This window comes from Manduca sexta, chromosome 17 (genome assembly GCF_014839805.1).
Source record: "Manduca sexta isolate Smith_Timp_Sample1 chromosome 17, JHU_Msex_v1.0, whole genome shotgun sequence".
Taxonomy (NCBI): domain Eukaryota; kingdom Metazoa; phylum Arthropoda; class Insecta; order Lepidoptera; family Sphingidae; genus Manduca; species Manduca sexta.
Window position 1 is genome coordinate 7,634,369 of NC_051131.1, and position 27,993 is coordinate 7,662,361.

The following is a 27,993-nucleotide window of genomic DNA, read 5'->3' on the forward strand; positions in this document are numbered from 1 at the left end:
CCTTTAATTTATATGCCATTACTCATTTATCGTTCCGTTTATCCTTGCCCTATTCTCTATTTATTTAAACCGTATTTGTTTTCCTTCCTCCTTTTCCTTTCCTCTTCCTTTCTGTATTCTCAGCTTCATTATTTTCCAATTAATAACCTATTTTCCATACCATCTCTTGTGTATAATTTTAGTTTCTTTTGTTGCCTCTGCTTGTGCTCATTTCTGTGCTTCATAGATGTCTATTAAAAAAAAAAAAAATAAAAGAAAAAAAAAAAACTATTATGTCCGCTCTTGTAATTTCATGTGCTTGGTTCTCAGACAAATTCCCAGAGCTTGGTTCTATATTGTTGCTGCAGTCTTCTTTAATGTCAAATGTGTTATACCAATTGCTGTTTGCCGTTGGTGTCTTTTTGTGCGGTTAACTTCGGGTCGAAAGTTTTTTAAACTCATATTATAATTATTTACTTCTACCTACTCGACATTGGCAAAATCACCGATAAAACGGAGGAGCCATTTTTATTTTAAAAGAAGAAGAAGTATTGGAACCTAAATTATTCAAAGACAAATGTTTCATTATTCCAAAAGTTATATTTATTGATTTGTAACAAGTTAGCAAAGCAAAAATTAAAAGATAATCAAAATCTTTTTTACATTATTCACTTAACTTATAAATGTTTATATTAAATAATGAGTACCCACATCTTGATAATAATAATTTACATCTGCGACTTAAATAAATCCATATGTCTAAATTCTGCATTTGAAGTATCCCTGATCCCTGAAATTATGTTTGGCATACAAATAGAACAATTCCTTGATTAATATACAAGAGACATCATTTTCTGGAATATTAGAAAAATCACACAGTGGCACATATTTTATACTTTGTACATACCTACATAACTCCTTAGTGAATTGATAAACATTAGGAATTCAAATTATAAAAGATTTTATTTATTACTAAAAAGTTTTTTGATTAGACATTATTACTATTAAAAATAATAAATTCTGTCTCACAAATAAAATCATTAATAATATCAAGGCAACATACTTGAACTAGCTAATTAAGTTATGTATAGAAAAATGTCTATGTCAAAAACCACTAAAATCCAAAAATAATGTATTACTTTCTTTGTAAATATATTATTTATTTAAATTTATTCAATATTTTTTCATGTATTTGGCTTAACTGGTAATTTAAATTATAATAATAATAATAATAATATCAGCCCTGTATTATATACTTGCCCACTACTGAGCACGGGCCTCCGCTACTACTGAGAGGGATTAGGCCTTAGTCCACCACGCTGGCCTAGTGCAGATTGGTAGACTTCACACACTTTCGAAATTCCTATAGAGAACTTCTCAGATGTGCAGGTTTCCTCACGATGTATTCCTTCACCGTTAAAGCGAACAATAAATTCACAAAGAATACACACATGATTTTAGAAAAGTCAGAGGTGTGTGCCCTTGGGCTTTGAACCTGCGGACATTCGTCTTGGCAGTCCGTTCCACACCCAACTAGGCTATCGCCGCTTTTTTCCCAACTAGGCTATCGCCGCTTTTTTCCCAACTAGGCTATCGCCGCTTTTTTAATTTAAATTAGACACTCAGAATATAAATTTATTTTATTGTGGTCATTTCTAGTAGTTTTAGTACTCGATTTTTTTGTAGTTCGGTTTTGTATTTTGTAAAAAAAAAAATTTTTTTATTTAACAGAGCTGCATAGATATGCGAGCACAGCAATAATTTTGGTTATTTGCTATAAATTAGTGCAGAGTTCTATAGTCTATCTCTGACGATCTTGATTAGATTCTATTATGTTCAAACACAAACTTCCCAAAAATATGAATATTTTGTAATAAAAACTTCATCCAAATTACAAATTATATCAGTAGTTTTTGAGAAAATCACTGACTTAAAAATATGCATGAGTCAAATGCAGAACTTCCTTTTTGAAGTTGGTTTAAAATTATTTAACAGTTATAAATGCCCTTCACATTAGCCATACAATTGCATAAAACAACATTAAAAAAAAGTAAGCTTGGCTCATTGATAGGTATTGTATATTACAAAAAAAGAATTCCATCTTGACTCAGGAGAGATTTCTTGAGATTTTGCGAGCAGAAACCCTTATACATATTTAACATTTACTGAATATTCTATCAGAATAGGGGACCGTCCTGTGTTTGATTTTGTACATTATTCTATATGTAATGGTAAATAATACGAAAAAGAAACTCTCCTGCGAAAACTACATTAAAATTGGTTAAAAAATGAGCCAGTTATTCATATTTCAAATATTACTATGTGCCGAAGTGGGCGCGAAGTGGGGATATCGCTTCATCCCTTTCTTTCGCACACGTCGTAATGGCCGATGGCGTCACACGTGGGTAGTGCGCCTCTTTTCTGTTTCTTGTTAGTTACCCCTTCTACCGAAATTGAAAGACTTATAACTTGTTGATTTTTTACCGGATTTAAATAATTCTTCCTGTGTTATAATTTATATAACGTAAATATTTGATAATAATAAAGAACAAAAATGAGTCTGGTCCCCTATTAGCTGATGCTTGATTAATGATAATTATGTAAAAAAATAACAATATTTAACTAAATAAGTACCTCTTTTTTTAGGTGTTGATACCAGAGGAAGTTGTTTTAGTTATAAGTCCAGACTACTTGCCCTGGTATTTAAATTTGCTTTTGAAGAACTCATCTGATCCTGTTAATATTTCATATCATTCCCATTCATCAGTACCCAATGAAAAGCTACCAAAAATCAAAGCATATGTTAGTAACTTGATAAAGAAAACACAAAGTTCCAAAATTAATTTGCGGCTGATATTTAAATGTGGTAAGTAATTTTGTGTTCATGAAAATTTTAAATGTTAAAGAACGTACATAAGTAGCTAAACAAATTTATCACTTTAAATGGTCTATACACTTGTGTTTTTTACAAAAAAAACATCTTTTTATTAAAATAAATTAAGAGTGATATACTTTACTTCATACAAAGAACAACAATGTTTTAATTTAAATTTTGACGAGTATAGGTGATTTGTAATTTTGAATTTGTTCAGTTACTTAAGTGGCTTACTGTACGTATCGAGTGACGGCGCAACCCGTACGTGAATCTGTCGCACATGAACCAGTATGTATGAAGTTGTCTAGATTGCAATCAGGAATGTGGCCAAGCTAATGGTCGTTATTAGACAACAAACTGTTTTATCTATAATAAATAACGATTACTATTAGCTAAAAAGTTGATTCTAATGAGTATAAACTAAATTACTGAATTTACAGTACAGCCTGTGCAGCTGAAGTTACATGCAGATATTTATAGTACTGAGTGACTTCTAAGACCATTATTCTGTAGATCATTCTAATTTCTAGCATAATATTTATTATTACTTATTATAAAAGGTGTAGATAAAGAAATATAAAGGTTAATTAACTTATTATTTTTAGTTTCAGCTGATTCAGAATTGAAGCTTTCTTCCTTGGAAATACCAATTGTGGGAAATGTGAACATAATGAGATATTTATCATTAGCATATCCTGATATAATTCCATATGACAACTCAGACCACAACATTGACAATTTGTTGGATGTTGTTCACGTATTGGAAAGAACTCCAGAAAAGAACAAAGAAGCTGCAGTGAAAAAAATATTTGCACAATATGACCAGTGGATATATGGAAACAAATTCTCTATTGTGGATTTAGCTACTTACAATGTTATTAAGCAATGGAGAACAGTTCCTAAATATGTCCCTAAGACTTGGTTTGATAAATGTGACAAATTATGTTTATAATTTATTAGCTTTTATTAATTACATAATCTTTTATATTGTAAACACAATGAGTAAAATTATTTGGCTTTCAAATTGCTTATGTTGTAAATATCGCCAAAGTTAGAGCTAGATAAGTGTTATAAATACTACTACTGTTGGCTTATAATAACCAGTTTTTATAAAAACAATTGTAAGTATGTATATCAATTTTTTTAAGTCCTGTCAATAAAGCGCAAATATAAAAATTAGGAAAAAAATTCAGAAATCGAACCATATTGGTGTTTTTTAAGATATCATACTGTCGATCCATGACCAAGGTTTAGATTAGCAAGAACACTTGCACAAGTCTGCAAGAATTTTTTACAAAGTAGGCAATCATGGCAATCTGTCTTCTACAGGTTTTTGAAGCTTGCAGGACTTGCAAGTCGCATGTAAGTATATAAACCTATTTCAACGGTTGCCCTTGTTGCCCCATCATAAAAATCCATCCTGTCTAAGCGCATCTAGAAGGTCTAGTTTAATATTATTGCTGGAAGAACTTGCTAGTCTAAACTTAGCATTGTAGTAGGAGGAGGGTGTAACCTTTTATGAATTCACTATCAAATTAGTTGTAAAATGAAAGCCAGTATAAATTTTGTATTTCATGTATTACGTCAATGTTTTCTAAAAAATAAATATAAATGTCTACAATAACTTGTGTTTCACGTATAATGTAAATCAGTACAATAGTCAATACTAAACAGATTCACTAAATTGTTGTTTTATTTTTATTAAATAAAAGTAATGGCACATCCATGGCTATAACTACCACAGATCCTAAAGTTATAACACTTTAGATTTTATTTATATTTAAATAATAAAGGTGTCAAAATCTTAGTCAAAACACTGAGTGTGGATCATTCTTTAATGTGATTTGTGATGTGAATCCATACAAGCCTAATTAAGTGTAAGGTGCAAAATCATTACATATTATATTCAAGTCGGGGCAATTTCTATTTTTTTAATTATATTAATTTAATAAATGTTCATACAAAATTTATGTAAAGCTATTGTTTCGACAAGAAATAAGCAGGCGGCATAATAAAAAAATTAATATCAATTACAAATCTATCCTGCGTAACGAAGCAGAAATATCGCGTAATAAACCCTAGTAATATATCGCCCCTTTAGATGAACGATCTTAATAAACTTAATATTATTTTGGAGTAATGTTCAAAGTATATATAAATGTGACAGAGAACACTCGACAACTTTTAGAAATAATGTGATATCAGATGTCGTAAAGAAAAAACGGATACTATACTGTTCATAGGAAAAAATGGCATAACTTATCATTTGAGAAGAATCTATTTTCCTTAGTGAAGGGATTTTCTAAATTGGAACTATTGCTGGTTCCAAAAAAAGCGCGTTTGAACAAAAACCACACAATCTCTTCATCTTTATTTAGTGATATCATAATGAACAGCACGATATTCCCATGATGATGTAGAAAGGAAAAATTAAAAGATTTCTGGTACTTTCTTTGTTTACTTTATACCTAATTTCTTTTCAAAGTAAAAGTATAAGTAGTTTCACTATATAAATACAAAAAATATATATAAGTATATATTTCGTTCTTGTACTACATGTAACCATAATTATTAACATATTTGTAATACTTAAGAAATTTACACACTGTCTGCCTTTAAAAAAAATATTGTATATTAAAACTTTTGAACAATTGATTCTGTTACAATAAACTATCCAAAATGCTCAATGCATTATTGAAATTATCAACTATCACCAGAGTGGCCGCCAAACATACGTTGTTAATTTAAAAAAATTACATTCTCATACAGGTGCTATTTCATAGTTGATTGACGAATTACGTAGTTCTAAAAGGTCACAGAGGTTTTTGTCAGATGATTTAATGTAAATTATTTATATTTCTGTTAATGTACAGGATCTAATACTTGTTGGTCAGTCTTTAATATGTCTGCAAAAGTGCATTATTTATAACAGCTTGCCCCGACTGATTGCAGGATTCATACTTTATATCTTCTATATTTAACATTCGAAAGATATTATTTTTAGTTTATCATCAAACAGTAATAAGTTCCTAATATTATTAAGGAGATCACAGTAAATTTTAGAAAAAATTGTGCCAAATATTTTGAAAGCATACACTTTGCCTAAGACATTCTTATATACAAAATTGTTTAACATTATAACTATCAGTCGATTTGATCATCTAAAATGGTTACAAGAGCTGCCCATGTTCATCCATTATGTTTAATGGAAGTTGCAATAGAAAAAATAAGTATTATGAATATCGTTTATATACTGAAATATTAAAATTTTATAGCAGTAAGATTCAGTAATTTGTATCATGTTATATAGACTGATAAAATATCTTAATGCATCTATTACTCTGGGCATGAAAAAGTACCAAATAGTTGCAATAGTATTTGTCAGACATATATAAATACAACTAGTATATAAATTTTTTGCCATTTCATATTAAGAATTAAGAGTTCTATCTAATGAATACTGTTTTAATAACAACAACATTGGAAATTATATACAAAAAGCAATAATGGTATAGTACATACATTATAATTTAACATAATCTTTTTTTAGTTAAAGGCAGTTTATTACATTTAAGATTCTTCACACTGACGCATCTTACATTTTTAAAATAATAATGACACAATTTTTGAACACAATCACCGCGCAATAAGTACTATATAAAGATGCCATAATGTATAAATAGTACTTAGGTACTTATCTGTTTTTGGTACCTAATTATGAGATGTTTTTTTTCCATAATTTGAGAACGTAATATTAGTATCCTAATAATAAATTTACGATTTGATTTTCGTCAAATATTGCTTTTAATAATTTTTTGATATATTACTAATTATGAATTAATAAACAAAACCTAAGACCTACATTTCAAAATATCTACCGTAACCGAGGTGATACTTACAAATCATGTTACTTCATTATTTTTAATATTTAAAAAAATATTTAACCTTGGAATTATTTTTCAAGTTTAATTAATTGTGTATAAAGATTAAAGCTTAAATTGAATTCTAAGTAGATATGTACACTTAAAAGGTAATTACGAATGAATATAAAATATTGGGAATGGGAATTGTAGGCAGTAAGTGTTTACATGTGCACAGCCTGCGGCGGCGCGGCCGTGCCGGTGGGTTCCTGTCATACGAACGAGGAGAAGCCGGGCAGCGGCGCGCGCGACCGCGCCATGTTGTTCATTACGATCTGGCCGCCGTTGAGGCTCACCACGGCGCTGCCCTCGGGCTCAGAGTCCGTGTAGCTCGAGTAGTTGCGCACGGGCCGCTGCTTCTTCCAAGACTGTCGTAGAGTGTCGTTCACGTTTGCATAATGATTTACGAACGAGTGGGGTTCCGACCTTACACTCTCGTTTTCACTCTCCGAATTCTGTGCCAATAAATACAATCTTTATAACATCATAATATATATAATATCAGGTTATTTTTATCCTAGCCGAATTTTTCAACCAATAAAGATACAAAAGGTATGACAACATCGAAGTATAACAAAGAGTGCCATAATATTTACCACTTAATAATTTGTGTATTTATATTTGGAATTCTACTAATTACACTATTTACAGCGCAATGGCTTTATGCATGTTACAAATGAATTAGAGAAGGCGATGTTAAAAACTAAACAGATTAAACCAAAATGTTCACAGACTAATTAGTATAAGTGCCAATTATAACAAAAGCGTGGCAAAAACTTATAATGATAGCAGTATGTAGTCAGATCTCGGTCTTAGATATTTACCATAACGAAGTCCGAGAGCGGTGAGGAAAAAATAACGGGCATTTTAATTATCGAACACGACGGTTGTGGATCGTTTATACGACGCTGATTTTAATAGTGATCACCTGAGAGTCGGAGGAGCTCATCTCCGAGGGCTTCTCGGTGAGCGAGGAATCATCGGGGTTCTCGTCGTAGGCGCGCAGGCTCTCTTCCTCGCTGTGGTAGGCGATGGAGGCGGGCGACGGCCGCGGGGGAGACTTGCCCAGCGCGGGCTGCTTGCGACGCAGCGTGCCGCCCGCGCCGCCCGTGCACCCCGCCGCCGCGCCCGCGCCGCCGCCCGCCGACTGCTGTCGCACGCGGTACAGCTCCATCGCTAACGACCCGCGGTCCTCTGTCTCACCTGCTAGTGATTCTTCCAGGCATTTTTGGGCCTCTTCTGTTACAATAAAAAAAAAAATTAAACAATAACATAATACAGTAATATTTATACAAACGAATTAAGATAATAGTCAGTTTAAATAAAGGCGCGTAATAAATGAAAGGATTTACTTACTTTTATATTTGTAGCTTTTACTCTTGACACACAAGATTGCAATAACAGTGATAATGATGATGACCGAGACCGCCGCGAGGGCCACCATGAACCATGTACGGCGATAAAACGGCCTGAACTGCAAGTATCCATATTCGAGGTAAAGTTTCGATGGCGTTACAATCACTTTATCGTTGTATGCCGGGTTGCTGATGCCATAAGCGTTGTAAGCTATAACTCTGAATGAGTAGGCGGTTGAAGGTAGCAGGCTCTGGTAGGATATAGTGAATTCTTCTAAAATACCATTATTGGTTTTCGTCACTGTCTCCCATCGGGTGAGATCTGAGGAAAGCCAAACAGTGTATGTTAGAGCTGTCTTTTTGTTCTAATGAGTTTATTGAAAATGAGGCAAGGGTGCACGGGGGGCGGTGCAAGGAACGCAAAACGGTGATATACTCATAAGAAACTCACAGGCCTGCCACTCCTCCTTAGCTGCATTGAAAACGATAAATATAAGTAAGGATCGCGTATAAGGGGCAGAGAAGTAGATTTAATATTATGGACGGACAAGGATGCGATGTCACACTTAATGATTTTAATGCGTTTTATCCACCCGGCGCCGGCTCTCCTTTGTATGTTACAATTGTATCATAATAATATATTTGGTTCGAAAATGTACATGATACATATGCAATAGGCAGTATGTTTGCGTGTATACCTTTCCGGCGCGCCTCAATGTAGTAGCCGAGCAGCGGGCCGCGGCCGGAGGGCGCGTTGGTCCAGCGCAGACGCAGCGCGGCGGGCTCGGGCGCGAGGTGCAGCGCGTGCGGCGGGCGCGGACTGCCGGGCTGCGGGCCGGTGCGCACGCGCGCGCTCGCCGCGCCGCCCGCGCCTACCGTCACGGCACGCACGCTGAACTGGTACTCCACCTCCTCCTCTAGCCCGCCCACCGCCAGCCGTCGCTCACTCACCTTCTGCTTTACTTGCTTGCTGAAACCTTTATTCACAAACATCATTGTGAAACAACCGTGTATCGATTTTTATATAATAATGATACTGGCATTTATAAAATATAATAAGACTGCCTCGGTGGCGTAGTTGTATTGCATGTCCGGTACAATAGCGCTCTGAGGTCCTGGGTTCGAATCCCGGGTCGGGCAAAGTGATATTTGGGTTTTTCTGCTCAGTATCAGCCCGGAGTCTGGAATTTGTGCCCGATATGGCGATAGGCTCGACCCCTATCACATCATGGGACGGAACATACTTGGCGAAAAGTGGGTGCCCTAGTTGCGCCTCTGCATACCCCTTCGGGGATAAAATGCGTGATGTTATGTATGTTATGTATGTATTTATAAAATAAAAGTTCTATAATTTTTTAAACGAACATAAAACATAGTAGATATATGGAAAACTCACGTTCATCTTGTTCTATAGTTTCGTATGTAACAAGATACGACTGAATGAGACCATTGCGTCGGTACGGCGGTTCCCAAGATACAACAAGGCTGTTCATTGTTATATCAGTGAAGGTTATATTGCGTGGCACAGACGGCAGACCCTGATGCGTCCGGACTAAAACCGCGTTTGATCGAGGCCCGTCTCCAGCCGGATTAAATGCTAACACCTAAAATATAAATATAAAAAGTTTAATGAATGTAGGAAAGTATGGTTCTAATTTATTTACGTAGATTTAACAAAATATTTTGATTTTTACAAACCTGGATTCGATACTGCGTATATTTGTCGAGGAACACTAACGAGTGTGACGTGGCGGATGCGGGCACTACCTCGATCTCTTCCTCAATTTTTCTACCGGGTTCCGGTTCTTCCGGAGAATCCGTAACCAAATAAAAAATCTGTGGACAAAAAAAACTGTGAAAAAGGCTATAATGATCGATCGATTATAATCATCGAATCTGCCAATGAATATTATCGTTAAGGCTCTAAAAACTTATTGAAACTGTGCACTTAAATAATTTTCATAAATCTCTTGTCTCGTGCAAGATTTTTGAACAGCACCAATTCCAATTGAATACTATGTTTTGAGAAGTAAATGCTTGAATAATTCAAATGTATTCAAAGGCTTCTTCATGGTCTTAAATGAAAAACATCTGTTCCTGTTTAGCTGCGTTTGCGCATAGTTATTATTCAGGTTAATTTTATGACAAATAGCGTACCTTGTAACCGAGCAGGTCACCGTTCTGCTGATGGCGGGCCGGCGGGTGCCAGGTGAGCGCCACCTCGGTGGGCGACAGGGGCTGCGCGGCGACGTCCTGCGGCGGGGCAGTGGGCACGGCCTCGCCCACCCACACCACGGCCGGCGTGCCGCCCGGGCCTGCGCCTTGCGAGTTGATACCGCACACACTGATCTCGTAGTTGCGGTCCAGCGCCAGTTCAGTCAGTACTGCTTCTTCGCTCTGCAAATTACAATAAACCAGTATTTTTGTACAGTTTTTGCATGGTCATTTCAAATTATATAAAGCCCATTAATTCACTTATTTATCCAATTTAAGGAATTTAAGCTTCCACAATAATAGACAGTGTTATCATAAACATAAATGTGTCAACGTAATATTATAATTTTGACCCCTTAGAAGTCTGATTGCATTAATCTATGCAAATATTTGTCCCACCTCCTATCCCCGACATCGTGATAATATAATACCGATATTTGATGAAGTAAAATTTAAAAAATTGTGAGAATGGCGTCATTTAGTAATAATCACAACTGTTTACAAACCTTAATGCCGGGCACCTCCAGTTTCATGGTCTGTTGTAGTGCCGTAGGGAAGTCGGTGAGTGGTTGGTAGAAAATCCGGTAGCCGCCAGTGTGCGTGTCCCCGCTCCAGTACTGTTCGGCCAACGGTGTCCACTGCACGCGCACGCTGCTGGGGGTTATGGGCACTACGCGAAGATTCTCCACGGCTTTGCTTGGAGCTAAATAATTTATTTATTGGCTTAAAGCTTATCCATCAGAAATGTATCACACACACATAGTTTTGTAAGTTTGCTAGCTGCCGTATAACCAAACAGCACTACAAAACTAACAATTATAATTAGAAAAATATTTATAAATTATAAAATTGTGTCATTAGATTTAGAAATTTTCTATACATATATAATAAAGTAACAAAGTTAATTCTATAAATATCACTCTAAATTATAAATGAATTTTATACCTGCAGGTAGTGTGCGAATTGTTTCCGTAGCGTTGCTGTATCGGCTCGGCCCAATATCGTTGGTGGCTCGGATTCGGAACTGGTATGCAGTGTAAGGTTTTAAACCTTCGGCCGTGTAGGATGTGGCAAAAGGATCCACCCGCTCAGGTATAGTTTGCCAAGTTCCACCTTCTTCCTTCTGTTGCACAGTGTAGTATCTGTGATATATTAATTAGTATCGCATGAAGGTTGTATTCATGAGAGGTACACCTACACTACAGTATTTAAGTGTTGCATATGCGGTGTACACGATGACAAGATTATATATTATAATTCTCTTTGAGACAAAAATTAAATGACAAATTTGAACGCAAACATTTAACAACCGGGGAAGTTGTGGAACTTGCAGGGTCGGTAATTCCAAACGATTGCTTACTGAATAAATTGAAGTAAAAATAAAACCCTGCATAATCTATACTTATAATAAATCTGTAGAGAGGTCAATTCTGTACATGAAATATATTTCCAAAATAACTATCAGGGGGTGATTAGGGATCGATACTGATGCCAAAAATGCAATTAGTAAAATTTTTGTCTGTCTGTCTATAACCGTTATAGAAACAAAAACTACTCGACGGATTTTAACGAAACTTGGTACAATTATTTTTCATACTCCTGTGCTGGTTATAGTATACTTCTCATCACGCTACAATTAATAGGAGCAGAGCAGTGAAGGGAAATGTTGCGAAAACGGGAGAAGTTACTCCATTTTTTAAACTTCCGTCGCGTGTGCAGCCTTAATGGTTAAAGCTACACAGAAATCATGTATGACGGAAATGTTCTCCTTAAAATTATGTAAAAAATATCCCACAACAGCATATATCTATCTTTTATGGTTGACTCACAATAACACGTGTAACTCCCGATAGCTTAGCAGTTCGAAGCTTTCTCATTATATTTGTCTACTCTTACGTTTATAACACTCTCAGTCATCCCTAATTAAAAAAGTTAACTATTAAATATTCCATAAAAAATAATCATGGAAATCGGTATAGAAACACCAATGTTATACATGAAATACGCTAATAATAAGCCATCACGCGTGAATACTGAATAATGCTATAAGAATTATTTTTTATATATATATATATATGTCCGAAATCCACGCGGGCGAAGCTGCGGGCGGAAGCTAGTATCGTAATAAAAGTGTTGTACGAGAAGCGAGGTGGGTACGGTGTACGATGAATACCTCAAGGGCGCGTATCCGTCGTCGCCGGGCGTCCAGGAGAAGGTGATGTGGTGCGGCTGCAGCAGCGAGCGCGCGAGGTTGGGGCGCGCGGGCGGCGCGGGCGCGGCGCGGTTGACGGTGGTGAGCACGAGCGCGCGCGCCGTGGCGCCCCAGCCCAGCCGCGTCTGCGCGCGCACCGAGAACAGGTAGTACTGCTCCTGCAGCAGCTCCGTCGCCCTGCCGTCACAACACACACATACACATTCGTTAATTTTAACTAAATCGTTTCTGTACGCGCGTATTTAGTATGTTTATTTACATGTCGTATTATTCTGTGACTGTTATATTATGATAGTTGATGGCTGAATTTAGAGAAAGAGAAATAAAAAGTCTAAAAAAAATATAACTTAAATAATAGGCAAATATTTATTGAACCATGACACTCACCTAAAGGTCCGATCGGAAGGTAGGAACTCCCTCGAAAACATATGTTGGGTTGTCCCGTTAAGATGGTAAGTGACTTTGTATGCAAGTATTTCACCGTTTGGATCCTCTGGCACGTCCCAAATAATCCGAGCCGTCGTGAAAGTCACATCCGGAAATGATACGTTCGATGGTGGTCCGGGAGCTAAAATATATAGGTATTAATAATAATCGTGAAAAATGTATGGGATACAAAAATAGTACTACACATTACTAACGTAGTTGTGACCACAAAACGATTAAAAATAAAGAATTACCGACGGATGATGTAAGCTTTAGAATTAAGATGACGTTAATATGTTCAATAATACTTACTATCCTCAAACGTCCGTACATTAACCGGGGGATCGCTTAACACTCCGTCTCCTAGTCGAGTATATCCCAATACTTGTATTTGGTATGCCACATATTTCTTTAACTCTGTCAATGTGACAGTATGCGTTTGATTTGAGGGTATTGCTTGACATTCCACTTTGTTGTGTTCCGGCCGTGGCGGCGGGACCACAGCTGCGTAGCACACTTTATATCCTTCTATCAAACCGTTCTGATCTCCGACTGGTATGTCTCCCCATAGTACAACCACTGTAGTAGAAGAAGTAGCGTTGGCAGATACACCATTCGGGCCACGGGTCGGTACTGAAAATAAAATGTTTTCTTTAATTAATTGTTCTTATGTGAGTGCAATCATCATTAGTGATTGTTGACTGCATTTACCAGCTTCTCTTGTTCTTTCGATAGCCGTGGGGCTCTCGACGGAGGTGCCCACCTCGTTAATCGCACACATCCGTATTTCGTAGACGGACCACTCCTCCAAGTTGGACAGGACGTGAGAGTTGGCTGTGTGGTCCTCGATCACGCTGTATAAAGTGTCGTTCGAACCGCTTCGTTTGTATGTTATGTTGTAACCCTTTGGGTTGCCGTACCATTCGCTTTGTTGAAGAGGCTATAAATAAGTAATCCTTTCATTTACTCTGAGTAACACGATAAATTACCAAATATATTTGGTTTCATGAGATTGTCAAGTTTACTCGAAGACATTTTTTGTTAATATGTTCGCTTTATACGAAGAATTCAAGTACGTTTCAAAATTATAACAAAAGCGTGTAAAATAAAATAGGATATAAATTTTAAGAATATTGGATGAAATACGTACGATCCATCTAACACGCAGATTGGTGGCGCTCACGGCTCGCACAGTGACGTTTTTGGGCGGATGTCTCGGCGGCGCCTGTATCGTCTGGAACTCCTTGCACGGCTCCGAAGGCTGCGACGAGCCCACGACGTTAGTTGCGATCAGACGCAGCCGGTACGTCGTGAAGGGCACCAGCCCGGTCACGAGGATAGACTGTGCCTCGGGAGCGTTCACCTCGTAGATCGTGACCCACGACGAGTTGCGTGCGGTCTGCGCCTAAATGTTATTCAGGTATCGTAACATTTATTATTAATTTTACAATCAATCACTAATATATCGTTAGTTAGCATTCAGAATAATCCCCTGCGGTACAGAGGGTCGAATATTTACTATAATAATGATAAACATAGTGGTATTGAGCAGTAACCTGAACAGTCCACAGCGAGATGGAGGAGTTGCCGTCGAAGCCGGGCGTGAACTGCAGCAGCACGGAGAAGGCGTCGATGTTGGAGAGCGCGAGGTTGCGCGGCGCGTGCGGCAGCACGGGCTCCACGCCCGACTGGATGGACGCCGCGCGCGCCGCGCCCGCGCCCGAGCGCGTCAGCGCGCACACCCACAGCTTGTACTGCGTGCTCGCCTGCGCACCCACACGCACTACACTCACGCGCCCGCGACGAGGGGCAATGTACCCGACGACATCGCAATTATGCGAATGAATATTATATAAATTAAATAAAAAATATATGGTCACCGCCTGTAATGTATCGGAGTGAGTGAAGACATAAAATATTATAACGCACCTGCAAATGCTCCACATTGATGCTGGTAATATTCGGCGGTAAGACTTCCTCGTTCAACGTTTCAGGATTATCTTTCACTTGATAAGTCAATTTGTAGCCAATTAGTATACCATTGGACTTCTTTGGCGGTAACCACGACACTCTCACTGAACGATCTGATATGTCGTCGAATTGCAGACCTGCCACTTCATCCGGTACTATAAAAATTATATAATTTCGTTATAATTTTAATAAGATGAACATAATGTATGTATACATTTTTCAAGATATCAAACTAAGTATTCATGAGCATCAAGCAACAATTATATATTTGTGTAATGGTATGATAGAACAAGTATATCGCCATACCGAGATTAAATTATTATAAAAAAAGTGCATTTTTGAGTGTAAAACTACATAGATTTTGCTTGTCCAGTCTGGGAATTGAATCTACAATGTTTATTATTCACAACTCAGATTTGACTATACCTGTCGTATAAGAAATATGATTATATATTTTATATTAAATATTATAGTTATAATAGTTTGCAATAATAAAAAGTTAGAATATCATAATAGCTATACATGTAATAAACATAAATATTAAGAAACTCTTCGTCCCACCACGTTGCGATAGTTCGGATGTTCCGTCTTGGGAAATAATTTTATTACTGTTGCATATGATTACAACTGTAATACTTGGTAAGTTTATTCGGGCCAAACTTAACCAATATAAACGTGGTGCGGTCGCATATATCATTTGAACTTACACTACATATTTTATGCACATAATTCTACGATATTTAAACTCCATATAATTATGTTGTATTTATTACTTAAGTATAAAAGTGTTTTATTTTTTAAAAACATATTCAGTAAATAATTATAATTTAATTATATCCTATGATTCACAAAAACGACTTATAAAATATAATGATGAAACTTACTGTCTTCTTTAGTTCTTACAGCGATATAATCGCTCGGAGGCCCGTCACCGGGCTCGGTGAAACACAACACGGTTATGTTGTATTCCGTAAATTTTTCGAGCCCGCCTATAATAGCAGATTGCTCCGTCAAAGGATCCAAGAGGTTTGGAGGGACGCTTACAACTTTTTGCTCAACATTCATATTTTCGTTGTCATCCCATATCCACGCTTGTATTTTATATCCCTGTAATTTGTTACACCATTAGTTTCACTCTTCATTCATAAATAGAGCTTTCTTCATTACCATGCATATTTGATCACAACAATATCTTTTTAATTCTTACATATCATAAAACAAAGTCCTCGCGTCAGTCGGTCCGTCTGGACGTCATAAATTCAAAAACTACCGAACGGATTTTCATATGTCTTTCACTAATGAACGAAGTGATTCGAGATGAAGGCTTATGAGTTATGTATATAATTCATTAATGTTTTGTACGACCACAAAATTTAGACAAAATATATGCTCTGCTAGTTGCTATCCGCGGTTCGGTAGTAGAATAATTATTTTCACGTACCTGGTTGATGCCATTGATCTTCTGCGGGTTCGGCGGAGTCCACCACACACTGATGGCGGTTGAGTTGTGCGGCTCGCATCGGACGCTGTCGGGCGCCGCCTCGGGCACTCCTTCCTTCGTTTTTATAGTGTAACTATCCGAGAATACACCGACGCCCTTGTCGTTGTACGCGGCTATTTGTACGTTGTAGTCTTTCCACGTAATCAAGTCCTGTATGAGGTAATTTCTCTGGGCTTCGTTGGTAATATTCTGGTAGGTCCAAGGGCTGTTGTCGTAGCCGTGTAATCGGTACCTGATCACGTAGCCGAGGATATGACCATTCCTGTGCTCTTCGAGGGGAGGCTGCCACTGTGTGATTATCTCAGAGGAAGACCGAGCAGATGCCATGAACCCTACTGGGGATCCAGATGGCGCTATAAAATTAAATAGAACGTAAATTTCAAGGCCTTTATTATTATTAAATATATATTTGTATACATATAAATATATCTACCAGCCATTGACGAAAAGAAGGAACGAAGAAAAAAAGCATCGCATTCAGATGTTTTAATATAAAACAATCTTATATTTTGTAAATATTCATAAAGTTGAAGCTCCGTGGACCGTGGTTTAACAATTTTAAGTGTAAATCAATAAAGTGGCTATGAATGCTGACCTAAGTTACAAGTGCCTGAACATTTGTGTTATTGTTTTATTAGCTTAGCTTCGATAACATCAATGTTAAAATATTGGGGATCGCATGAAAAGTATTTTAACCTCGGAAATTAAATATTAATAATAATCATGTCATCATATTCACGCCCCAAATTCTTTATATTTCACATCGCAGTCTAATGAAGTCACATTAAATAAGCAAAATTTCAATCAACTGAGGTTTATTTTTACTGGACTTGTATTTTATATCGGCTGAATTTATTAAAAAAAGTCAATAGGATCCCGAATAGCTAATCTTAAGATATATAACAAAAAAAAGTGACTTTCGCGGTAGAATTTTATTCGGATAGCACTGTCTCCGCAGTTAATCAAGCGACTGCTATAAGATCCAAGATTCAACACGATCTTATTGCCATTAACATGACATAACATTTCATAAAATCATCATATAAGGAAATACTTAATAGGGAAACAGTAATGTCGAATTAGGGTCCAGGAACCTTTTTATTAGATTTATCACAGATTTCTTTTTTACTAATGCACTGCTAACGCAGAATACACCACTGCGATGCGATAAAATTATGGAATAAACAAAATTCATCTCACTATCATGCACATTAATATTCTTGTACATAGTACAATATCAAATATGAAATAGAAGTTGGCTTTAGGTCATTCGTGCTGGAAGTTGCATCGGTCGCACGAACACATTCGGTCATTTACTAGACTGGTGGTGAATAGATTGTCTTAGAAACTCCATTACATTACAATAACCATTGGATTGGTCCCATAAGACGTATGTCCTTAGAACAGGTTGTGTGATCGATGCAACATGAATGATGGCATTACATCATAAGTAGTTATAAAATTATACATGCAGTGAGAAACTGGTTCTATTGCAAGACATCAAAATTAATAGTAACAGAAAAGCATCAAAATGCGTAAACAAAATCATTTTTATAAATGCGAATCTTATAATGGCGCAGGCTATGTTAAATGGGTGCATACCTTGACAGCATATAAGATCACTGGCGGCTTTATCACAAAGAAAACAAACACATTTCATTTTGTGATTATCGTCAGTTAATCATGTTGTTAGTACTAATAATTATTCAATAATATACTATATCATTACTGTTTAAGTGCTGTTAGTATTACGTGTTTGATAGAGTATTTGAAGTTATTACCTTCTTGTGGCAGGGTAAGAACGTCCGTGGGGCTCGACGGCGGTCCTTCACCCACAGTGTTCACAGCGGATACACGGAACTGATACGACGTGGCTGCTTTGAGGCTCGTCAGAAGGACCCATCGTTGATTTGCAGATACGTTCATGGACTCAGTCACCCAATTCAATAACGGGTCTGGTATAGGACCTATAAATTATATACATATATATATAGAGAAGAATTATTGTAAGCGACAGGCTATGCTGATCTAAGAATGTTAGCAACAACATCAAGACTTCAGAGCCATTTTCAATAAAAAATCCTAATCTGTAAATCTTCGATACGATCCTGACAATAAATAGACCAATAAAAATAAGTCATTTGTGAGCGTGTCGTATATAATTTATTTTGTTTGGTACATTTTCGCCATGGGCCGAAAAAAGCGATTGGGATAGTCAATTAAAAACGCTGTTATTAAGTATCGCATGGCAAATGACGCTATGACATTAGATTACATGTAACTTTTCGTTTTCACTCACCAAATTCAGGTACAACACGTCGTTGTACGATAAATTTTTGAATAGGCGAATTCCCGTCGAACCCCGGCGTCCAGGAGACATTGACAGCCCTCTGCGGTGTCGCCTCTAGCCTGACCGCGCGGACATTGGCGGGGGCGAAGGGTAGCTCGATGACGGAGAGTAGAGCGCGCCGGGTGTGGTTGCCGCCGGGCGACGTCACCACGCACGTGTACTCGCCCGCGTCGCTCGCGCGCACCGCCTGCACCTGCAGCGCGCCCTCCGCCGACACCCACACACGCGACCCGCCCACCATCGGTCTACAAATTAACCTTACTTGAATCATCTTTACTCCCATTGCAGTATTTTTTATTACATATTAGGTACATTGCTAAACGGACGATTGCGTGTGAAAACAAAAGTGAATAGCCTTTAATTACTGACACGGGACAGTGACTTCAGACGCGCTGTTTAATAGACTTCCATATACAAACAAAAGCTTTGATCATAGTTTAAAATTCGAATTAAAGGCAAGTATATGCAATGATTATACTATTATAATAATTAGAATTATTTGTTTTTCACATGTTAATATTTTTTTCAAAAACGTCCAAATAATTCAGAGCTGTTTTAATACCTCTGTATTAAAATAGGTCAAAATTTACTTTGGAGTTCTCGCAGTCACAGTCAGAATCATAGGGACATACCTAAGGTAAATCGGTATCTAGAGCGTACCATATACAATCAAAAGTCGGTAGACGTTGTGTGAATTGATACTAAAGTAAGCCGTAGCCCCAAATCGAAGATATATTCCGTACTCACTGTTTATTGTGAAACCAATCAATATTGTACTTTACGTTGGGATCGTTTGAAACCTTGCATTGCAGAGTAGCGGTGTGGCCCAATAGAACACGTGTATCAACAGGTGGGGCAATGATTTGTGTTCTCACTAAAACAAAAATACGTCTCTCGTAGTCAGGAAATTTCGTAAAATATAAATCATGCTTGCGGTCGCGAAACAAAATACTTACCCAATACAGTTAAATAAGCTTCGCCTGAAACGTTTCCAGCGTCGTTTGCTCGGACACATGTATATTTACCACTGTCAGCCGTGGTAGTACTTGTGATCAATAAGTCGCTGTCTTCGAGAGTTTGCAACCTTCCCGATAGGTTTATTATTAAAGAGTCTGAAAACATGTTAAATGAGAGTCCCAAACAAAAATAAAACACGAGTACAATTACAAGTAAATAAAGTATCCATGGTATGTTGTGTTCAGCTTTTGTTCGTTACTAACCGTTGAAGTACCAAGTAACGTTGGGAGTCGGCGCGCCGATGGCTCGGCAAGAGATGGTGGCGTCCTTCCCATCGAGCACGGTCAGGTTGGCAGGCGGGCTCTGCATTATTGGCGGTGATGCTACAAGCCACACACACGTTAGTACACGAGCAAATCTAGCGGCGCTTTACGTCTACTTCAATTATAACGACTAGAAACTATTTGAGTTAGTGGAACACACTGGTACAAATCAATAAAAAGTATTCATTTGTAATTAGAAAAGTCGGAAAACCTCATGCATACTATAAATACGTCTAAACATTATAATATAATCTATAAAATAAATACTTAAGTATAAAACAAAGTTTACCATGCAAATTGTGTAATAATCTATAAACTTGAAATTCAAGCATGTTTCTAATAACTGCTCATATGAAAAGTAAAGTTTTGATAAAAAACAATATTCTTGTTTAGTTATTAGTTTATAACAATTACATATATATCGGTTTATAACGGTTTTATCGGATTTACCCTATTATAATATAATTCGTATTCTTCACTGTTTACCTAATTGATACTATGACTTTTGCATTTCACTTAGATGCGTGACGCAACATAATATTATTTATAGATCAAGATTCTAGTCATAAGACCCTGACAGGTAACACTAAATCGTTACTTGAATTAGGTTGTTCTGTTCTTATTACTAGTTGATACTAAATGCACATGGAATACTGACCTAATAACAAGGCTAATTTAATTTTTAGGAAGATTAACATACTCGTATTAACACGAATACATTTATTGTCTTAGTTTATCGGATGCCTATTTTTGAGCAGCTACTTAATGCGGGATGCAGAATTATGATTTATTTCTTTCAGACTGCACACTATGTAAACTCAGCTATGCATTATGGGTAATTTTCTTACTTATACGAGCTAAGCTAATGATTTCTTATGTTTACATGTTTAGACATCAAAATAAAACTATTTTACGGATTTTATCGCTTTTATTTAGATTATAATTTTCCTATGACGTTTCGAAAACTTTGCAGTCTTTGTGAATGCTAAGCCAAACTAAATTAGCTCAATGTTCTGTCTCTGTCTTCAACCCGCATTTAAATATTTTATAGTTTACGTATAACATAATTATAATGGATCCGAAGTCAAGTCGACTTTAATAAGATGCTATATGTTATTCTGTCTCATATTTTTTTCTATTCGTTAAGTTACAGACGGATAACTTCCGAGACGCTCTTATAATATTATATAGGCTAAGTTCTGATAATAGTGTAGGTACGTGATAAAAAATGAGAATTCCTCAAACAAAGGAAACACATGCATCACACAGTTACCGGGTCAAAGTGCAAGACATTAAATATTATGTAAATTATGTATATATGTGTATAAGTATGTCGGTGCAATGAAAATTATAATTAACTTTGTAGACGACAAACGGAAAGATCACTTTTATATTTCGCGGAGTTTACGCTAGATTGCGAAGATATCGTACATTTTTACACAGCTTATTTCAATTGTTCATACTTATCGCGGGTTTAATACAAGCAAATGTATTTTTAATTGCGTTGGTTTACACATAGTTCTATTGTTATTGATTCATGAACCCAAGCTAAAATATTCTATCCCAGTTGTTCACTTTGTTTCGTTCGGGTCCGAAGTTTCAAATAAATATTTTCATTTAATCGTAGCCGCTTGTGTTATTCTTGTGACACAATATAGTTCTGTAATAATTTAGGTCATTTTGTTTATCATGTAAGAATAATATTACGAAATTCAGCTCAATTATTATTGTACGGCACGCAATACACCTGTTATTAAGTAAACTTATTATTATAGGGAAATACCAAATACACCCTAGTTATATCTTTCATAATTCTCATACATAATCAATATACAAATGTCTGATTTTGGAGGCATAAGAAACTACAAAAGACTTTTAATCAATTACACTCAGACCCGAAACACATTTTAATGTTTGCTCGTCACACTATCAAAATTGATGTATCGGGATAGGACCAATATACTATATCTATTCAACGTTTTTTGATAGTTTGAATTACATTTAGAATTAAATATTCAAAATAAAATTACAAAGAATAAACTCGATTACAATTAAATCGATCACAAGATCGAATATTCCGTGGCGATGGTCTCACAACCAGTTACATCACGGAACTGAAATAAGCTCAGCTAAAGTTGTGCACTAATTACGTCTACCTCTTTAGACGTGACATCATGTTATGTTCGAGATAAATAATTATTGCTAAGAATGAAATACAATTTTAATTGGTGCCAGAACCAAAAGTAAAAACAAATTATAAGCAGTCATCACAATATCACTCGGTGCGCAAAAAACAAATATTTGTGCAAAATGACGAGTTTATGTCTTACTGCCAGTATCGAACTTAAATGTTTTAGCCTTTTTATCTGAAGTCCTCATTCTTATTAACTTCATATGACTGCGCGGTATTCGCCTATTTTCTTTTGCTGCGCGACAGTTTGAACCGTTAATGGTAAAGTTATTTTCTTAAATGTAAACACATCACTTAATACAAGAATCATGCGCTTACATTATCTGCAAACATTTTGTAAGTGTCTGAAATTTAAATATAACTTACTTTTTATCTTCAACCAGGTATAGATAGAAGATTCGCCAGCCTCATTGTTCGCTATGCACTGGAATATACCCGTGTCGTCCATGTTGAGATTACTGATAACCAATGATCGGTCCACTTCAACTCTGTACCTTCCTCCGCCGTCATCCACATCAGAGTTGTCAGACTCTCCGGCTTCTGCACCCACGCTAGCGATTTTTCTCGCGTCCTTATACCACGTAATTCCAGGCAAAGGTATACCTTGCACATTACATTCTAAAACTATTGTACTACCAAATTCACCAAAGGTTTCCGATTTCAGATTCGTTAAAAATACGGGCTTTTCAAACACTGTTACGATGGCGGAAGCCGTCACGGCGGCAAAACCACCTGTTTTTAATCTAGCTTGACAAGAGTATTGACCCGTATGAGTTAGATTGGCGGAAATTAAACTTAGAGTTCTATTCCATTGGTCGTTCAAGGCGTATGTTATTCCTGCCATATCTATTATTATTCCATCTTTGAACCATAATGTTTCTAATTCATGGAGAGGTCTGGAATTTGCTATACAGTATAAATTCACATACTCCTGGCCCTTTATTATTTTAGTATCTTCCGGTTTAATAATGATTTCCGGCGGTACCTCTTTGCTATCGTCCCCATGAACATTAAGCCTAATATAAGGACTATTTTCTTCTTTACCTAATTGGGTGTTAATTGCGCGAACTCTAAAAAATACAGAAAATATATAGGTTTATAAGTTTATTTATAGAGGTAATTAAATTAATCATATCAAGTGACATTCAAACCTGTATGCCTTTTCGTCTTCTCGTGAAACGCTCAATATAAGGAGTTGATGTTTATTTGTAAACGCATACTTCTGATCATATCTTAAAGTGTCATGCTCGTCTTGCCAAATAAGAGATGGGGGTGGTTCCGATTCTATATGCGGTAACTCGAGAATTGCGGCTTTACCTGATTCTACCGTCACCAGTGACTTTTCCACGTTTTCAAAAACACCCATGTCTATAACAACATTTCAATGCGTAATATTTAGAAATACAGGCACCTATTCAAAAATATTATACTTAATGTGAATCAAACGCAACCGCCGCAATGGGGGCAAATGGAAAAACCAGAATTAAGACATGGGTTACTTTTTTACAGACACAGCAATTTGACCCTACCACCTGATGGTAAGCGGGTGGAGTCCAGATAGTGTTGACTGATGATAAGTGGTTATCTCCCACTAATCCACACAATTATGCCTGTTTGAACCGGAGATGTTCATAGTGGGATTTGTATTCTGGAAAAGGACTTTCACGCACGCAGACACGCGATCAAAAGCTATTTATTGTAGAATTAGACGTACGATAAATATACTATTTAAATAATTCGGATTAATATGTACTGAATGCGTGTAGTGCGTAAATATTTAAATGTTAAAAATACTTACACGCAACAACAATGTTGTTTTTCTCACTGAATATCGCACCGACGTCATTTTTAGCTATACACTGGTAAGCTCCGGCGTCCTGCCGCTGGGTGTTGTGAATTTTATAAAATAGTTCTGATGAGAAATCGGTAAGAGGCACTCCATTCTTTAACCACCTATACATTGGTTGAGGAATTCCTGTAAGAAAAAAATACACACTATACAAAGCAACAAACTGGGCTATTATAAATTTACTTTACGCTAACGTATTGCTGAAGTATATATAAAATGTACAAAGTGCAATTAATACAAACCTATAGCAGAACATTGAAGTATTTTTGTTGTTCCTTCTCTAACTATACTATTTGATGACGAGGGTTGCATGCTAAAGCGGGGTGGTTGCATTTGCACTGAAAAAAAAATACACGATCAGCATATCAAATATTCCACATAGGTAGACGTTACATACTTCTAGTACATAAATACTTGTCTGTATGTACATACGTTAAGACACATACATTAAGTAAGAAATAAGTGACGTAAAATGTTTCTGTAATATGAATATTTTACGCCACGAAGGGTTCGGTTCATTGGCGGGTCAAATATTTTCTTCATGAGTCAACGATCCATCCGCACCGGGACTCGCGTCGAATAAAAAAGAACATCGCGCTTGACGATTAATTGTAGTTTGCAGTACATTATATTAACTATAATCTTCAGACGTTTAAATATGGCAAAAAAATCTTGAGTAGATAAAATAATGCTGAAATAAACCCTTGATAGGAAGAAATAGCTTAAGATAACGGATATGAAAATTGGATTGATGAATTAATTTAATTGATACTAGCTGTAACTCAAAAACATGACTTAATCCAATCAAAATAGATATCACTTCATAATAAGTGCGGTAAATAAATTTTAATAAGAATGCAACTTCTATTTTATATATTGTCTGATCTTCGTTATATGTAGCTATTTATATCCACATTGTAAAACATTACTTGACATGTAATGATAACCGTTAATTGAACATACTGATGATTGTGTATTGTTAATCGGAGAGCGGTTCCATTAAGCAGGATCCCAGACAGTAGCGGTTATTCGATAAAACAATCACATACATCACATGAACCATATTCTTTGTTATTTGTATTGTAAAAGAATAATGGATCATATTTGCTTAAGTCAAATAAGTGACACATAATTTATTTCACAAAATAGCCTATGTAGCCCGATCTTCCAGATCGCAATAATTTATTTTTGTTACCGTTAAACGAAAAAATAAAACTTTATTATTTGTTACTAAATACTTAATGATAATAAGGCTATTAATATATTCCTTAAAAGTGAACACGTTGTTTAATAATGATGTTATTTTTAAATTCACACATAAACGATGTCCATCGCCATCCTACCCGCTCATGTAAAACTATAATAAAACCTACACAGTCGACTGCAAATCCTATCTAAAGCTGTATAGATGGTATTATCGTTCATATTGATTGTTATATATGGGTTCTTCCGGCGAAGGTTGTTTCATGAACCTTTTTCCATTAGAATGATCCAAGCGAAGTCATTATCCGCATGGACTTAGTCTATATGGATCCCATGACAAATCTTTACTAAACCTTTATGACTTAAATAATGTGAGGTACCTAAACATTTACGTTGTTTCTAGCAACCTGTATAAAAGTAGAATCAATAAGTGACCCTAAAAAATAATGTAATGCAGTTTCACTGGCATAGGGAATGCTGTTTATTTTTCTGTGAAGCGCCTGATTGACTGCAGCACGCTGTCCTAGTTACCAATAGTCAACACGTGTTGAACGTCATATTGATGCTTTGGAGAAAGGGAACGTACAGTTCACTATACGTGTAAACGTGTTAACCTAATAAGTACAATTAAAAAATAAGTTCTCTGCATAATGTAAACAGAACGAAATGTAATTAATGTGTGTAGGCGTTTGTTGTCGAACTCACGATCAACTTTTTGCTTCAATATTCTTGAAAATCCATAACGTTTAATAACATGGGCGACTGTACTGAAATTAATTTACAAATGTTTAAAGTTATGCTTGAATTCCATAACTTACGCATTTATAAATAAAGTACTTAATTTTGTATAAACATTTACGTATAAAGTTTATATTATTATGAAATGAATTGTAGTTATTTTCTTGTATGAAAACATATATGCCTGTATGTTTTCATTACACTTTACGAATGCCATTCACACGTCTTAAGAACCTTATCGGGTTATTTTAGCCCAGGTTCGTGACAGGTCTTTCTGTGTCTTCTATTAAGGTTCCCCTAGCATTGTAAGTCAGTGAAAACAAGCACAACTGTAATGTTATCTGATTACGGGGATTATTGCACTTTATCAATAGAAGTGTGGGAGTTGATAACGGTCACGATATATTTTTACTTCGTCAACGATCAACCGGGATTGCTTGAGAAATGTGTTTGTATTTAATACAAACTGGCACCATGTTTTTGGCTAGTCGTGTCAAAAACATTCTTGTTTGTAATCACATTTAACGGATTTTGGTGATTAGATAATTTAAACTTCAATGAAATAATGCGTTATGATATGATCAATGCATTGAACATTTTAATTTTATATAACGTATGCTTTTAATATATCTGTATCCGCGAATAGGCAGATAGTGTCCCACTTATTTGGTCACTTATGTCGTGGCTCTCATTTGTTAAATGTTAAGGACAAAAAATCTAGCATTGGCCGGCAAAGGAACTAGTGGATCACGAGGTGTGAAGTAGTCATCACCGACATAAACACTCATATTACCGTAAAAGTCGGCAATAGGGACTAAAGCAGGAAGGGTTGTTTGTACGTCCGGAAGCCTCACTATACTCTTTGTACAGTGATATGAACACAACAGCAATCTGTCATTACATTGTTGTAAAGAGTGTAGGAATATGTTTGTGCGTATACATCATGGTTTTATCACTTCATTACATATTATGTAAAAATAAATGTGTGTATGTTCCCTTTGGGTTCTAAAACGGCTGGAGCAATTTTAATGAAATTTTTGGTAATCTTCAGATTAGCCCATTTAATCTATAGATTCGTTCAACGGTTTGTCAACAGTCATTAGTTTAATTATATTATTACAAATTTCTTAATTAATTAAAAACAGTTAATTAAAATCAAGCCCGATGTTGAAAGTATCATGCAATAATAATGTAAAAACTTTTTATTTTGCAGCGACTTTCTTCTTATTGAAGTATTCTTATAGTTGAAGACGCCTTTTATGCAGGTCCCTCGGTGAGTTAAAAGTTATAAAGTATATTAAAAAAAAAGCTTATGCATGTCACTTTTGTTTGGTTACTTTATTACTTTATATCTTAAGGTTATAGCTTAAGGTCCATTTTCATACATTTTGTTTCACCTTTAATCTGGGTAACTAAACAAGTATTGACAAGTAAAGAATTTAAATTCACGTCTAGTTAGTGATTAGTTCTCGCAGTTGAAAGAAAAACGTAAAAATAATTAATATGCATGGATATTTCGGCCTTTAAAATTTAATACGACGAAATGTATGAAAATGGACCTTAAGCTATAACCTTAAATAACATAGTTTGGAAGACATAACACAGGCAATTATATTTTGTCGGTGGTTCAATCACTCATCCACGTATATGTATATACAACGTATATTATTTTATGTTTGTGGAAGGTTTTTAGTTACTTTTTACTGCTTAGTCATCTCTAAATAGTAATTAGTCATGTAACAACACGTAAATATGCAATCTATCATAAAATAATATACAAATAGGGCAACTAAGACTTATGTTAAAGTATTACAATATGGTGCCCAACGAAGCATTAAATGTAAAAGTTTTAATCATTAAAGAAAAAACAATCACATTGGAGGGACATAATTTTACACAGGGAAACAGTCGTTTAACCAAGTTTAATCA

The 27,993-nt window shown here is 36.0% G+C and overlaps 2 protein-coding genes across 2 annotated transcripts in view; one reads left to right on the forward strand and one right to left on the reverse strand.

The window, feature by feature from the left end:
* Window positions 1-2,625: 2,625 nt before the first annotated feature.
* Window positions 2,626-4,538, forward strand: LOC115443177 (the record flags this gene model as incomplete). The annotated part of the gene is given in 2 exon segments (XM_037439490.1): window positions 2,626-2,845; window positions 3,460-4,538. Coding segments are annotated over 2 exon segments (567 nt in total), but the record flags the coding sequence as incomplete, so codon positions are not given.
* Window positions 4,414-27,993, reverse strand: part of LOC115443176 (protein sidekick) — a 36,947-nt gene continuing 13,367 nt past the window's right edge. The window contains exons 3-29 of the mRNA XM_030168475.2: window positions 24,366-24,461; window positions 24,073-24,249; window positions 23,426-23,642; window positions 22,641-23,344; window positions 20,024-20,143; window positions 19,760-19,915; window positions 19,551-19,677; window positions 18,753-19,048; window positions 18,235-18,420; window positions 16,394-16,806; window positions 15,837-16,059; window positions 14,911-15,107; window positions 14,538-14,747; window positions 14,132-14,386; window positions 13,693-13,921; window positions 13,294-13,614; window positions 12,943-13,123; window positions 12,517-12,732; window positions 11,289-11,485; window positions 10,850-11,046; window positions 10,287-10,526; window positions 9,828-9,965; window positions 9,526-9,733; window positions 8,828-9,106; window positions 8,131-8,451; window positions 7,703-8,013; window positions 4,414-7,229 (exon numbers count right to left, since the gene is read on the reverse strand). Of these exons, the coding sequence (XP_030024335.2) occupies window positions 6,987-7,229; window positions 7,703-8,013; window positions 8,131-8,451; window positions 8,828-9,106; window positions 9,526-9,733; window positions 9,828-9,965; window positions 10,287-10,526; window positions 10,850-11,046; window positions 11,289-11,485; window positions 12,517-12,732; window positions 12,943-13,123; window positions 13,294-13,614; window positions 13,693-13,921; window positions 14,132-14,386; window positions 14,538-14,747; window positions 14,911-15,107; window positions 15,837-16,059; window positions 16,394-16,806; window positions 18,235-18,420; window positions 18,753-19,048; window positions 19,551-19,677; window positions 19,760-19,915; window positions 20,024-20,143; window positions 22,641-23,344; window positions 23,426-23,642; window positions 24,073-24,249; window positions 24,366-24,461 (6,458 nt within the window). The 3' untranslated portion in view covers window positions 4,414-6,986. The remainder of the gene's footprint in view (window positions 7,230-7,702; window positions 8,014-8,130; window positions 8,452-8,827; window positions 9,107-9,525; window positions 9,734-9,827; window positions 9,966-10,286; window positions 10,527-10,849; window positions 11,047-11,288; window positions 11,486-12,516; window positions 12,733-12,942; window positions 13,124-13,293; window positions 13,615-13,692; window positions 13,922-14,131; window positions 14,387-14,537; window positions 14,748-14,910; window positions 15,108-15,836; window positions 16,060-16,393; window positions 16,807-18,234; window positions 18,421-18,752; window positions 19,049-19,550; window positions 19,678-19,759; window positions 19,916-20,023; window positions 20,144-22,640; window positions 23,345-23,425; window positions 23,643-24,072; window positions 24,250-24,365; window positions 24,462-27,993) is intronic.